At 40.3% G+C, this 14,197-nt stretch overlaps 3 protein-coding genes across 3 annotated transcripts; 2 read left to right on the forward strand and 1 right to left on the reverse strand.

Moving 5' to 3' along the window:
• The first annotated feature begins 1,394 nt into the window (after positions 1-1,394).
• On the forward strand, positions 1,395-4,442 carry LOC149393926 (uncharacterized). Its single transcript, XM_089616339.1, has 8 exons — positions 1,395-1,717; positions 1,805-1,921; positions 2,009-2,137; positions 2,233-2,409; positions 2,623-2,763; positions 2,856-3,044; positions 3,126-3,197; positions 4,125-4,442. Exons 1-8 carry the CDS (start codon positions 1,478-1,480, stop codon positions 4,284-4,286), a joined length of 1,227 nt encoding a protein of 408 aa, XP_089472465.1. The 5' UTR covers positions 1,395-1,477; the 3' UTR covers positions 4,287-4,442.
• A 2,080-nt stretch (positions 4,443-6,522) lies between these two features.
• Positions 6,523-10,993, forward strand: LOC149393927 (Calcium-binding EF-hand family protein). Its single transcript, XM_089616814.1, has 5 exons — positions 6,523-6,692; positions 7,040-7,276; positions 7,557-7,759; positions 7,863-8,040; positions 8,149-10,993. The coding sequence occupies exons 1-5, from the start codon at positions 6,677-6,679 to the stop codon at positions 8,253-8,255; spliced, it is 741 nt and encodes a 246-aa protein (XP_089472940.1). The 5' UTR covers positions 6,523-6,676; the 3' UTR covers positions 8,256-10,993.
• Positions 8,086-10,827, reverse strand: AP4.3A (protein kinase family protein). Its single transcript, XM_089616813.1, has one exon. The coding sequence runs from the start codon at positions 10,825-10,827 to the stop codon at positions 8,389-8,391; it is 2,439 nt and encodes an 812-aa protein (XP_089472939.1). The 3' UTR covers positions 8,086-8,388.
• Positions 10,994-14,197: the final 3,204 nt, after the last annotated feature.

Raw genomic sequence — 14,197 nt, forward strand, 5'->3', positions numbered from 1 at the left:
TCAAGAGAGAATATCAAGCATTTTGATTATCTATGCATTTTGAGTATCTATCCTTTCAAGATGCAACTTAAGGAATGACAATCAAGGCATTAGAGATGAGTTCAAAATCATGTTAAGAAGTGCGAAGTGGAATTCATCATGGTAAAAAAAAAGCGATGAATTAAGATGAGAATCTCTCGCGGGAAGTAGAGCTTAGTACCAAGATTTTGGAGGGGCATGATAAGGTCGAGAGAGTGTGGTAACAAAAATTAAGGAAAGCTTGGCTACGTGAAAGAGATGCCTATATTAGTTTCTTTTGCACGACCACAGTGGTTGTAAAAAAAAATTATTGGTGCTTAAAAGGCGGAGAATGAGTCGTGGATAGAGTACGGGATTCGGATTAGGTCGTATTTGGAGGAGTGAACCTTTTCAAATCCATCCATCCAAAGTCCTTGAATGATCTCAAGGGGTTAATTTCTTTGAGTTTTGTGGATGGTAACAATGTGGAGTTGGAGTCTATTCCTACAACAGAGTGCATCAAGAAAATGTGTGAGAGATGCATGACTTTAACACTCCGGGAAGGGCCTCACCGCATTGGCTAAATCACCCCCACGTCGGGGGTTAGAACAATCTTGATCCCCTACTACGGATGGTTCGACTTGGGTTAGGCATCATAAAATTACCTACTGCCCCCTCGACAGTAAGGAAGCCCTTTACCAAACATGACTTTAAAACTCCGGGACCAAATGAGTTGCAAGATTTAGCTTACAAGAAATATTGAGAGGTTATGAAAATGTCTCTCATTAAGTGCATCCAAGGTTTTTGTTGCGACTTGAAAGCTTGATCTGGGTCTTAGCTTCGCACATGTGGTCCTTATCTCAAAGACCGATGGAGCAAATTTTTCTAATAAATTCCGTTCGATTAATCTTTCTAACTTTAGATTCAAGGTGATCATTCGAATTATCACGGGGTGAGTTCAGAGGTTATTCTTTAGAATAATTATCGCCCTATCAATTAATGTTTTTCCTAAGAAGATGGATCACTGAAAATTCCATTCTAGTTCGGGAAGTGCTGTATTTTCCACCTTGATGTTTGTGGATGACACATGAGCCAACGCGAGGGAGGTGACCACGGTTTCAAAAGCGTGTGGCTAAGTATCTTGCTTGGTCCGACCTAGTGGTGAATCTTCAAATATTTGGTGTGACTTTCTGAAAAAGTTGTTTCGTGGACGGAGCCAGAAATGTAAATTAGGTGGGGCTAAAGTGTAAGAAAAATTTCAGGAGGGTTAATTTGTAAAATTTTAAGGTAAAATAAAAAGGGAAAATTTTAAAAATGGTAAAAAAGAATTAAAAAAAAAAAATTGAGACATTGTTTAAAAATGAAAAAAAAAAAAAAAAAGAAGCGCGAGACTTGATGCTACACTAGTAACGACTTGTCGTTTTGCGTTCTCCTCCTACTTCACTCGGATAGACTCAGAGCCAAAGCTCTGGCGGGGAAAATGGCGGTCAATCTCAGCCGTCCAGTCCTGGTAAGCAATCCGGTCATCCAGAAATGCAGGCCGTCGATTCGCAATACCAGCGCAAACCTCTGTTTGAACGCTCGGTTTAGGAGAGACTACACGAGCGTGATGATAGTCCCCACCGGCGTCGGAGCTTCCATCGGCGGCTTCGCCGGCGACGCCCTTCCGGTGGCTCGCGCCATCTCCTCCGTCGTTGATTGCCTTATTTCCCACCCAAACGTGATTTTCCCTCTCTCTGTCTCTACAATTTCTCGCTGCACCTAGGGTTAGGGTCACGTTTTCACCGGAGAATCGGAAACCGCGCAGGTTTTGAACGCCGCGATGCTGTATTGGCCGATTCCGAACGCGCTGTACGTCGAAGGTTATGCTCTGGATCGATTCGCCGAAGGCTTGTGGGCTCTTCAACCTGTTCATCAAAATCGGGTCAGTGTTGTGATTTTTCTTTTTCTTTTTATACATTTTTACTTCATAGCTGTGTTTGTTTAAGGGTTGAATTGTTTCCTCAATCAGGTTGGACTGGTTTTCGATGCCGGAATAGAGGACGAGCTTCTGATTCGCCATCTGCAAGTGGCCGATGCCACTAGGGCTTCCCTCGGCTTGCCCGTCCTGGATTACGTCGTCACCGATTCTCCATTACAGGTGAGCTGAGTCGGTTCTTCGAGCTCAGTCAGTACTGTTTGTTTTGTTACAAATCAACCAAAAAAAAAAAACCGAATCTTGGAATGGTAATGCAGGTGGAAATGTGGGCGGACCCGATGAGCGGGAAATCGAGCGGGCGGATCAAAAGGCCCGATTCGTTACTGAGAGCCGTGGCGGACATGGTGGCTCGATCACAAGTCGATGCCGTGGCAGTTGTCTGTCGTTTTCCTGATGAGGATCTCCAAGAAACGGACGATTATCGACAAGGCTTGGTATGTCGAGCAACTCTTTACATAATCGAAAAACATTGACCTGATTTCGACTAAATAAATATGCTTATACACACCAGCGCTCGCTTAAGTAACATAGGGTTTTATTGGACAACAAAACGAGTAATGCACGACATTATGAACCTTGTTAAGTCCATCATTGATCATCGAGATAATTCTCGAGCCACTTTAGTTTTTTTTTTTTCTTGGTTTAAGGGAGTTGATATTTTGGCGGGAGTGGAGGCAGTTATAAGCCATCTTGTGGTGAAAGAGTTCCGAATCCCATGTGCACACGCGCCCGCTCTATCACCTCCTCCTCTATGCCGCTCTCTTTCCCCGAAATCGGCCGCCGAAGAGGTCGGTGATCTTTGAACGCAATAATATATAATAATGAGTGTTTATTCGTACCCGGTTTGTTCAACTCTCTCGCCTCATTTTTTTTTAAACAGTTAGGGTACACATTCTTACCGTGCGTGCTTGCTGGGCTAAGTAACGCGCCTCAGTACGTCGACATGAGATCTTCGTCATCGAAATCGGGTTGTATTTTGGGTAGTGACGTCGATAGTGTCATTCTACCGGTAGACGCTTGTGGTGGAGAAGGTACTCTTGCTTTTGCACGAAGCGGAAGTAAAAAAAAGGTAAGAAATTACATTTTTTTTTTTATCAGTATGTAGATTTTGTTTTCTAACAGTATCATTAACTGGTCATTTTCATTGCAGCCGTTGATTATTGTGGTGGAGGAAAACGAAACGGTTCTCGACGATACACCCGATAAGCTTGGGATTGAAGCGGTATGAATGTACTCTTCATATTCTATATATCTCCATGCTCAACCATCTCGAAGAAGAGTTTAACTGTCGAATTATAATGAGGGTCCAGTGACTATCTAACCATATGAAACGTTATAAATTTTGAAATAGCCAACGTTTCGTTAATTTTTTGTATATAGCCACGTAAATCTATTTATGCTATCAAAATAATAAAAAATGCGGAGTAAATATATAATAAATATAACTATTTACGAAATATTTACAATAGTTTTTTGCTATTTACGAAAAATTTACAAAACGTTGGCTAAAACGCAAACGTTTATGTTTATGTGGCTTATATCGCTAAATTTTTGTTATATTGCTGATCATGGACCAATCACCTCTTGCCGGAACACCCTTTTCGTTTTTTTTTTTTCGTTTTTTTGTCTGTCTAAAAAGCTAGCAGTGTTTTGCAACTTGAAAATGAGTCAGAGACTGAGAGGTCTTGATTCAGTCAATATGCCCTACAGTTCACCTTTTTTATCTTTGCTTACATAATATAGTTGATATTTCCCCTTTTTTAGTATTTATTATATGTATATTTTGTTATTAATAAAAAAAAAAAATAGAAATTGATCTTTCTAAATACATATAAAAGATATTTTTTAAATCATTTTAATTTCAATTATTTCCCTACTGAATTTTACGTTGTAATTTTGTTCATCAAATTTTAGATTTGAACATATTTTTGTCTGTAGAGGCTATTTTTAGTTGGTTTTTGCAAGCAATTAAGTAATGAAATCTTATAGAAAGTGCGTTTTAAAGAGTTAAAATTAGTTTTCGATTTCATCTCAGTACTATCCTTGTATATAGTTTTTTGAGGTCATGAGTTCCAGGATTTGAAAATTTCATCGTAGCGTACATAAATTAGAATACACATTTGATTAATCAATTTAACATTCCATGCAGATTAAAGTTTCTAATTATTGGGAAGCGATCGGCGTTATTGCGTCTCACAAGGCTGGCGTGGACCCATATTCACTCCGACGAGACAGGATTGCTAATCTGCAGGGTCATAATACCTTCATCCCCGCTAATAATGGTTATGCTGTCTCATTGTTGCAGAATTGAGGACATGTGATATTGTTTTATTCTTCTCGGTATATAACTCAAAATCATGAACTCATTTATCCTCCAATTTATCAAACACCAAGTCAATAATTTCAGGATGATATTGGTAATTTTTCACTCTGGTTGAAAGAAGATATTGTGATGATGATTTTTAAACGGATCGGTTGACTTTTGAGCGTGTGTACTTACTCCTTTGAGTAAAAAAAAATATACGAGAGATTGGAATACAAGCATCAATCAGGGCTTCAAATGCATCTATCAGGTTTGTCTAATTCTTATATTTTATCTATTTAGTTTATGAGTTTCAGTTTGGTGTATAAATGGATGATGAAAGTTTGATGGAACATAAACCAACTAGTCAAGGCAGTAAAATAACAAGGTTGGTTATTTAATTCTTTCTCTTTGTCCTCATCTCTTTTTTACCTCTTCTTTTAAAATGGGCTAGTTTGAGCTTTTATTCTACTTTGCATTTTCTTAGTAGTAAGAAAAAAGAAAGGTAAATTTTTTGTTGAAAGAAACTTAATGAGTTGAATATGAATTCAGTTTAGTCATATTTTTCCTTGATTCGATTAGGTCCGTTTCCTACCAACTTTGTGTTTAAAAAATAGGAAAAAGGGTGCCTGAGTTTTCGGACACAAAATATTCCAATATTAGGAAGGATTTCTTGTGCAAAAAAAAAAAAACACTAAATTAGAGATTAAATATTTTATGCTTGAATATATATAATATTTTAGAGAAATATATTACAAGTGGGGGACTGTATCTACGTAAATGCATGCAATATTAAATTGCAATATTGCTAGTTACTAAAGGTATTGTTCTACTACAAAGATTGTTGAGTAGTACCACGGTAACAAAAGTATTGACGATCGTATTTAGCAAGTAAAATCGATTATGTGAGAAAGTATTACAGGAATTGGGTGTTTGATTTTCAAAGTGACTTTTTTTAATTATAATAATTAGTATTATTTATCATAGAAGAAATGAGTAATTTTTCCTATTCACCACTCAATTACACCCTTTTTGTAATCGCTGATCTGTTTCGATTTTCGATTTTTTTTTTCTTTTCTAAACTGGGATGAGCGTTGTATTGAACAGAAGAAAACTGGTCCAGACCAAGTTACAACCTCATTGAAGTGTTAAGCATTTTACATTCTCTGGTGACAGTGATTGGATGATGACTTTCAGCGCTAATCAGACCCCTCATATGATCGCAGTGGCTTCGGCGATCTGAAGTTCAAGATTTCGGTTGACCGCTAATATTTGCCGTGACAATCGTACCTTCACTTTGCCTGAAATGTCCCAAAACTATTTTGATTTCCGGTTAAGTTCCGCAGAAGGGACACATCGGGCAATCAGCTGCTCTAAATGGACCATTAAGTAAGTTAATTGGCGAGTTAATCTACTATTCCACGGAGTAAAAAGAAAGAAGTAAAAGAAGTTATGATATGAAATCAGTTGATGATTTAGCCTATGAATTTGTTTGGATGTAGTTGGTAGAATCCTATACAAAGTGTTTTAGAACACATATGAGAGACAAACAGGATTGCAATGTGAAAAATACACTAAACCATCTTTCCTTTCTCTCTTTATATATCATTAAAAAAAATCATGGTGATGTATTATCTTTCTCGGACTCTCACAATCACTCCAGTTTATCGTTACGAATTTTATATTAAATAAGTGAATAATTAGGGTCTTATTATATAACTTTATGTATGGTTTTCGGGATCGGTCTATTAGATTGTAAACCTTAATCTATTTAAGATAGATTAAGTTAATGAGAAAAATAATCTCCAACGAAATAACTTAATCTCTCTTTTAGGTAGAACTTTTTCTTATTATGAATTATTGTTTACCGAAATTAGATTTACAAAACTACCATCATGGGATCTAAATCCCGAGCCTATGACTCTTCAATTTTTAAAAATCAAGTCTCCATGTAAAATAATGATATTAACGTGACACCAAATACTGGAAAATTTTATGAATGCTAGTTTTGATTTGGTCTCAAACTGATATAAATGTTCCACATCCGCAAATTTGGGTTCTTTTTAAATCAACTATAACGGGGAACAAAATATTTAGGAAGATTTATGCCACGTGATGGTGTACTATTTATGCATTAATGGAATTTTAGTGCTCAGTGCTGGTAAAGTGTGGTGCAAGCAAAATTAGTCCCGAGTGCAGGATCTTATTGTGCCGTTAATCATGTATTTCTTTATTAATATTTTTAATTGGAATATACACTTTGCGTCAAAAGCTATATTGGCATCTCCACTTTGGCATCTTAGTTCTCTCTCTCTCTTTCTTTCCTTCCCAAGTTCTCTCTAGTCTTTCCATGGCCTTCTCTCATATCCACAAGAAAAAATAAAAGAGCTAGTTTCACCATGAAGTCCTTCACCGGTGAGTCTAATCTCTGCTCTCTCCTTTTTTTTATACGTATATACAAAAAAGATTGTTAATTCGAACTAGGGTTTTAAGTGAATCCATGACTTCTTGTATCTGTGTGTTCGTCTTTCAATTTTTTTGTTTTGGTAAATTGTAATACATTTTGATTGTATAAGCCCTTGAATAACAGCTGAGACATTTCTGGAGTTATATGGGTTCAAACCTCAAAAGGCTTTTAATGGCCTAACAAGAACTAGTTTAAAGAAATTGAAAAACTTTTATTTGGGCATTAGGTTTTAGCATTTTGTGTAATAGGAAACAATTTTCAATCTTTGAGACGTGGCTTTGATTTTGAATAAAAGGCTCGGCGGCGTCTCTGAAATCGCTGTCGAACAGAGTGGGAGAAATGTTCTGCGTTTGTGGGTCTGCGACAAAGTACAAGAAACTCGACACGAAGCTCGAGAGGAAACTAATCGAAGTGAAGAAGAAAGGCTCGCAAGGGCTCGCCAACAACATCAAGTCCATCGACAGCATAATTTTGAGGTTCCCTCGCTTCAAAACCGAGCTCAAAAAGATCAGAAGCGTGTTTGATCATTACGGTAAAAAAAAAACCTAAACAACCAAATCTTTGGAAGTTAGACAAATTTTGAGTCACCGTGTTTGAAGCTTTGTTTGGATTTTTAGTAAATTGAAATGACAGCTTTAGTTATACGCTTTTTAAACTCGAATTTTTCGTTAATTTTCTCTCTTTTTCCTCAATCCAAGCAAGAAAAAAGATTCTAGCTTTTTCCCTCTCAGAATTTCTAGGCTTCAAATACATCCATTTGAGTTTCTTCGACAGCATTTCCGAGTTTTTATGTCTTTTTGTTGCTGTTGCAGACGAAGATTCGAACGGGACGATCGATCTGGACGAGCTGAGGAACAGCCTGCAACAGCTTCAGCTCTGTCTCACGGAGGACGAGATCGAGGATCTCTTCAGCTCGTGCGATATCGATGGCATCGAGGGAATTCAGTTCAACGAGTTCATCGTTCTTCTCTGCCTCATCCATCTCCTCAACGACCAGCATTCTCAGCCCCACAACGTCTGTTGCTCTTTTTTTTTATATAAAAAAAAAAACTAAAAAAATCTGGTTTCATTCCGTGTTCTGTTTCTCATTTTGCTTTTTGATGCTCGCTCCGTCTCAGGCGGCGAAGATGGGTCCGCCGGAGCTCAAAGCCACATTCGACACTATAATCCAAGTGTTCTTGTTCCTTGACAAGAACGGCGATGGGAAGCTCAACAAGAAAGATATGGTCGACGCGCTGAACAACGACTCCGCTGCTTCGGAGCGATCTCCGTCCCATATCACCAGAACCCGATTCAGTAATCTCTCTTTGCCACTTAATTGCTCTGATACCATGTTAGAAATCACAAGAACACATTGATGTTTATTACAAAATTCTCAAGGATGATATGGTTTTTTTTTTACAGGAGAAATGGATTGGGATCGGAACGGCCACGTCAGCTTCAGAGAGTTCCTATTTGCGTTCGTCCACTGGGTCGGAATCGACGCCGAAGAAGACATTCCTATAGCCTAGATTTTTCAAATGCGTGTAACTGTAGTAATCGCGACAATAAATTCCGGTGTGTGACACGACATTCGGTCGGAAATAAAAAAAAAAGTAAAAATATCTAAAGCAACCATGAAAACACTCTTTTTTTTTCCCTTTCTCATTGAAGCCCGAGGGCTTGTACTCGGTTGACGATCGAGAGAGAAGAGGCGTTGGCTTGCTTCCACTGCTCCACGCTCTCCTTCTTCCTCTCCTTGTCGACGAACCACGCTTCGTTCCCGTCCAGAATTCGGATTATCTCCAACATGGTCGGCCTCGACCCGGGATCGGACGCCGTGCAAGCGACCCCGAGCCTCACCAGCCTTGCCGCCTCCTTCGGGTCCCACTCGCCCTCCAACCTCGCGTCCGCAAGCCCTTCCACCGACCGCTTCCGCGCCAGAAACCCCCGCACCCTCGCCGGAAGCAGCGCCTCCGGCCGCCGGAAATCCACCGCCGACTCCCCCGTCACCACCTCGAGCACCACGACTCCGAACCCGTAAACGTCCGCCGCCGCCGTGGCCTCGCCGGAGTCGAGATACTCCGGCGCCATGTACCCGAAAATCCCCCTCGCGGGCTTGGCGTCCTCGGCCACGTGATGGCCGTGCGCGGCGTTCCGCGTGAGAAACTCGGCGAGCGCGAACGAGCCGAGCCGCGGGGAATCGGAGCCCGGGTCGAGGACCACCGCGGAGGACGTTATGTTCCGGTGGACCACCGTCTCTTCCCACTCCTCGTGGAGGTACCGGACCGCCGAGGCGAGGGATTTCGCCACCTCGTAGCGGGCCCGCCAGCTCAGCGTCGGGAGCGCTATGGCGAGGATGCGGCTCGGGGAGTAGTCGTAGACGACGAGCATCTCGCCGCGCTCGGTGCACCACCCGCGAAGCTGCACGAGGTTCCGGTGCCGGAGCCGGCCGAGGTTCTGAAGCTCGGCGGAGAATCGGACGCGGAGAGCCGGGCACGTCTTCATCCCGAGCCGCTTGATTAGGACCTCGGGTCCGGATCCCCCGGCGAGGACTCCGCGGTAAGCCGACCCGAAGTCGAGCTCGGCGACTCTCCGCGAGTCGGAGAATCCGTTCGTGGCTTCCTCGATTTCGGCGTAGGAGATTTCCCTCGGCGTCTGGACCGTCGGAAAGATCCGCCGGACGCTCCCCATCCGGGAAGATCCGGCGGCGGCGGAGGAGGAATCGTCGACCGCGGTGGCGTAAAGAGTCTCTTCCACGGCGGTGACGTAACCCGACGATGTCACCGACGAGAAAGTCGCGGCGGTGGTCGCGGCGGAGGAGACGGCGATGTATTTCGGGTAGGGCTTGAATGACGGGAGCGGAGGAAGGCCGCCGGAGAGGCTCCCGGAGAGAGCCTCGGCCGCCCATTTCATGGTCGGGCGGGAAACCGGGGAGTGTAGCGTGCAGAGCAAGGCAACGTGGATGAGCCTCTCGATCTCGTCCCGCGGGACCGCCGTCCCGACGAGCCTCGGATCGGCGGCTCGGAGGACATTCCCGTTGTCGGAAAGATTTCGGAGCCAGTCGAGCAAAACGATCTCGTCGTCGGGGCAAGAAAGCTCGACGGCTCGCCGCCCCGCCGCCACCTCCAACGCCACGATCCCGAAGCTGAACACGTCGGACTTCGCCGTCGCCGCCGTGGCACTACTATTCTTCCGCCGGAAAGCTTCCGGCGGAAGGTACCCGATAGTCCCTCCGACCCGGCTCGTCTCGGACAGCCGAAAAGTAGTGCTTCCGCTGCTCATCTCGGACTCGCTCATCGTGGCCGTCGAGTCCGGGTCGTGCTCGAGCCACCTGGCGAGCCCGAAATCCCCGAGGCGAGCGTTGTACCCAGAATCGAGCATGACATTGCTGGCCTTGACGTCCCGGTGGACGATCTGAGTCTCGAGGTTGTCGTGGAGGTAGTGCAACGCGGCGGCTAAACCCTCGACGATTCTCTTCCTCCGCCGCCAGCCCATGGGAGGCTCGGCGCGACGGAAGAGCGCGCGATCGAGGCTCCGATTCGGCATGTAGTCGTAGACGAGCAAGAGGTTGGACTGGTCGGCGCACCAGCCTCGGAGGCGGACGAGGTTCCGGTGCCTCAGGTGGGCCACGGCGAGAAGCTCGGCGGCGAAGGACTTTTCGAACCTCTCGCCTTCCTCGGCCACGCATTTCACGGCCACGGTGGTTCCGTCGCTCGGGAGGATCGCTTTGTAGACTCGGCCGAATCCGCCGCTGCCGAGGAGCTCGGTCTCGCTGAAGCCGTTCGTGCCGATATAGAGCTCCGAGTACGTGAAGATCCGAGCGTTCTCCGAACCCGTCACTTCTTTTTCCCTCAGACCCGTCCCGTCCGTGTCGTGGAACGAAGCGCCGCCGCGTTTTCTTCGCTGTCGCTGTCGCTGCTGATGATGATTCTTCGGTCGCCTTTGGCCGCAGAAATCAGAGAGAGACGACTTTATGAAGTCGACGATCTGAGCTCCGCAGCCTCTTTCGTGATGAGCCCGGCTCGGTTTCTCGGCTTTCTTGACGGATTCGTTGCAGTCGAAATCGGCGGGAACGATTAGGCGAAGCTTGTTCAGCTCCATGGCTGAGTCTATGAAGAGCTCAGCCCAGAAAGAAGAAGAAGAAGAAAAAAAAACAAAGCTTTGTTTATTTGTGTGTCAACATGTGTTATGTGTTGTTTATATAGTGGTTGCGTATCTTTGATTTGTATTCCGGTATAAAATGAAATGTGTTCCTTTGTTTGTTTTTTGTTTTGTTTTTGGTTTTTGGTTACTTTGTTCAACGCGGTTAGGTTTTTGCATGGGTTGAATAATACAAGTTCAAATTGTAACTAATTTTCTAATAATAATTATCAGGAGTACGAATTATTAAAGAAAAGAACAGTTGAACTTCTTTGGAATAATCCTGAAATTACCTGTTGTTTCTTACTAATCTTTCTCTGTCTCTTCAGAATTTCAATACAAAATATCTTTGAGAAACCCTGTATTTTAGTGAAATAGCGAGTTTAACTTCTGATTTTCAAAAATATCGTGTTCATACTCTCTGTTTAATTAAAATGACGAAATTATACATTAAAATAGATAACAGTGTCACAAATCTCCCTTTAATTGATATTAATTCTTATATAAGAAAAAATGAATCAAATCCAAACCAGTATCCAAACTTCTAAATTCTCAATTTTGAAATAAAAATAGTCTTAAATTAAAATTAAATAATAAATTCATATTTCACAATAGATGATTTCATTCCGTGTTCGAATAACAACTTTGAATCCTGAATTATCTATTCGAATATGTGATTTTAATGACTACTGTCGATTTTTATCTATTTGCCTCTTTGTGTATTTTTCACGATAGATCTCTGTTTATTTTTTAGTTTTCAAATAAATTACATATAGCGAATGAATATTGGTATTTGCATATAAATATTACAGTCAACGTCAATGAAAATTCAATAAAGATTCAATAAAAAGAAGATTTGTAGCACTGTTGTCTATTTCAGAATATAATTTGATCATTTTAATTAAACAGAGTGTATGAACTCGATACTTTTGAAAATCAAATATTAAACTCGATATTTTACTAAAAATACAAAGTATATAATTATATATATGTCATTTTCCCAATATGTTTTTTGTGTTGTAATCTCTTTTTGTTCTCATGTTTATTATTATTATTATTTTTTTAGTTACCAGTTCTCATTGCACACCAAAAAAGAAAATATAAAGGTCATTGACCTCGCCAGCCGACCTGTCACATTTCTTCGTCTCTTGAGAATATCATAAATACCCCTATATTTTCCTTTATTTTCATGAATAGTTAGTAAAACCTTTTCTTGATCTTTAAATCTCAAAATGGTGTTCTCATAAGAGAGGACCAACGCAATATATCCTTTGGTTCCTTGACTCAGCAGAATTAGGGAAGAAAAAAAATCAAAATAATACCACATCACTAACACGCATAGAAAACAAAATTGTAGATATATATTTTATTTCTTCTATTCTTTTCAGCCCCAAGCTACTATACAGCTGGCATATTATCCACAGCTACACATATATAGTGCCCAAATCTACAAAATCATTTAATGCAGATCCATTCTTTCACACAACGCTCAACAAATTCAGTTGTGTAATTATTGTAATTGTTATGGAAAACAGTTGGTCAAGCGTGACTAATATTAGAAGCAAAAATACTCAGAAATAGAGATGTGGAAGATGATCGAACTGTTGGTCAAAGTGTGACTAATATTAGTAAAGAGAATAGAGTTCTTATCTCTCTATCTATACATAGAGACCCACCTTTGAAAAGTTATGTGTGTGTTTGTAGTCTTTATTACACAGCATCAAAGTTTAAATTTAGAGAGTTATGCACCTTTATGTCGCGTGACATTTTCTAATATATTTTTAATGCATTTTATTATTATTTTAACAAGCTAATTTCGGAGATATCCGTGTGAGAGATGTGTGGGGTTTTGATAATAATTGGGATAATTACGTACTTTTCACTGAAGTCTTTATTTGACTCAACGATGAAAATAATAGTTGCAGAAATATTGTCATAAGATAGGTGGAAAAAAGAAGAAGAAAAAATAGATGTGAAATGGAAATTCAGTTGAGATTGGGAAACATGTGTGAGAAAAAAAAATGTGGAAAAGCATAAATAAAGGCACAAATCAATGTGGATTTACACGCATGCCATTATCTTCCAAAAGTTAGGACAAGTTCGGTGAGTCCCCCGGAACCAAAAATTAAAAATATTGATACATATATTGATATTAATATGGGTAATTTAGCAAAATAGTCAATTTAAACGTTGAGAATTGTTAAAGAGTCAAAGTTTGATAAATATTAAGTAAATAGTTAATTTTATATATTTACAAACGTAAAAATTAAGTAAATAGCCACTGCCATATTAAGCTACGTCATCATTTATGACTATTTATCTAATATTTATCAAATATTGACTATTTAACAATATCAACGTTTAAGTTGGTTATTTTCTAATTTTTTGTATTAATATTGAGATTAAGGCTCTTATAAATTAACGACGACGATGAATGTATCGATTAGTATCTTATAAACATATTAGTACTAATTGTCAATTTTATTAATAGTATTTTATTAATGTATCACTTACGGATGAATATAGTGATGAGCAATGCTATTCGGCACGGCTCACGACATCTGACGATCCACTCAGAAGTCGACACGTGGATGTTTAATACTTTTGGGTGGCCACGTGTCAACTTCTGAGTGGATCGTCAGAAGTCGTGAGCCGTGCCAAAAATCATTCCCGATATAGTGATTGATATTTTAAAACAAAATACAATTTAAAAAAAAAAATCTAATATATATCTCCAAGTTAAATGATATGCAAATAATAAACACGTCAATTGACATAACTCTTTTGGTATTTAAACATTGGTAATTATTGGATATTTTGAACATTGGTTGCAACGAGTGAATATTTTGATGCTTGAAAAAAAAAGTTTTACGCAAATATCAAGTACACATTGTCCAATAAATTAGTGAAAATACTCAATCTCACATAAATTTCTTACATCAAATTTACAAGATCAGAACACTATGTAAAGGTGAGAGTGAAATCATTTTTCTTCCACAAACATACATGCAGGGTCGGCTCAAGCTCTAATAGCTTTTATGTGACCTTAAACAAGAGTAAAAAAATTAGGATTTTTTAAAGATATAATAAAAAAATTAAATATAGTAGTTTATTTTTAAAAAAATTAAGGCTTTTTTTCTTAAATTGTGAAGCTTTTTTTAGGTTTTTTTCACAAAAAAATTTAGGGACTTAAACCATTGTTTAAGTGGCTTAAACCTCGGATCCACCATGCCTTATATTTTTGTGGGTTTGGTGTATTGGAGACCATAAAACAAAAAAATAACGATAGTAACTGGTAAATAGGAGGTTATATTGGTTGTTTATCGACCGT

The sequence above is a fragment of the Urtica dioica genome, chromosome 6, assembly GCF_054948205.1.
Source record: "Urtica dioica subsp. dioica isolate 48M chromosome 6, U.dioica_male_clone48M_v1_H2, whole genome shotgun sequence".
NCBI lineage: Eukaryota > Viridiplantae > Streptophyta > Magnoliopsida > Rosales > Urticaceae > Urtica > Urtica dioica.

Excerpts from the sequence above, each read along its gene's own strand:
- LOC149393927 (XM_089616814.1), top strand. Across the intron at positions 7,277-7,556 it reads AAGCGTGTTTGATCATTACG|ACGAAGATTCGAACGGGACG; the intron begins GTAAAAAAAAAA and ends TTGCTGTTGCAG. Across the intron at positions 8,041-8,148 it reads TATCACCAGAACCCGATTCA|GAGAAATGGATTGGGATCGG; the intron begins GTAATCTCTCTT and ends TTTTTTTTACAG.
- AP4.3A (XM_089616813.1), bottom strand. The coding sequence starts at position 10,827 with ATGGAGCTGAACAAGCTTCGCCTAATCGTTCCCGCCGATTTCGACTGC.
- LOC149393926 (XM_089616339.1), top strand. The coding sequence starts at position 1,478 with ATGGCGGTCAATCTCAGCCGTCCAGTCCTGGTAAGCAATCCGGTCATC. Across the intron at positions 2,138-2,232 it reads TCACCGATTCTCCATTACAG|GTGGAAATGTGGGCGGACCC; the intron begins GTGAGCTGAGTC and ends ATGGTAATGCAG. Across the intron at positions 2,764-2,855 it reads CGAAATCGGCCGCCGAAGAG|TTAGGGTACACATTCTTACC; the intron begins GTCGGTGATCTT and ends TTTTTTAAACAG.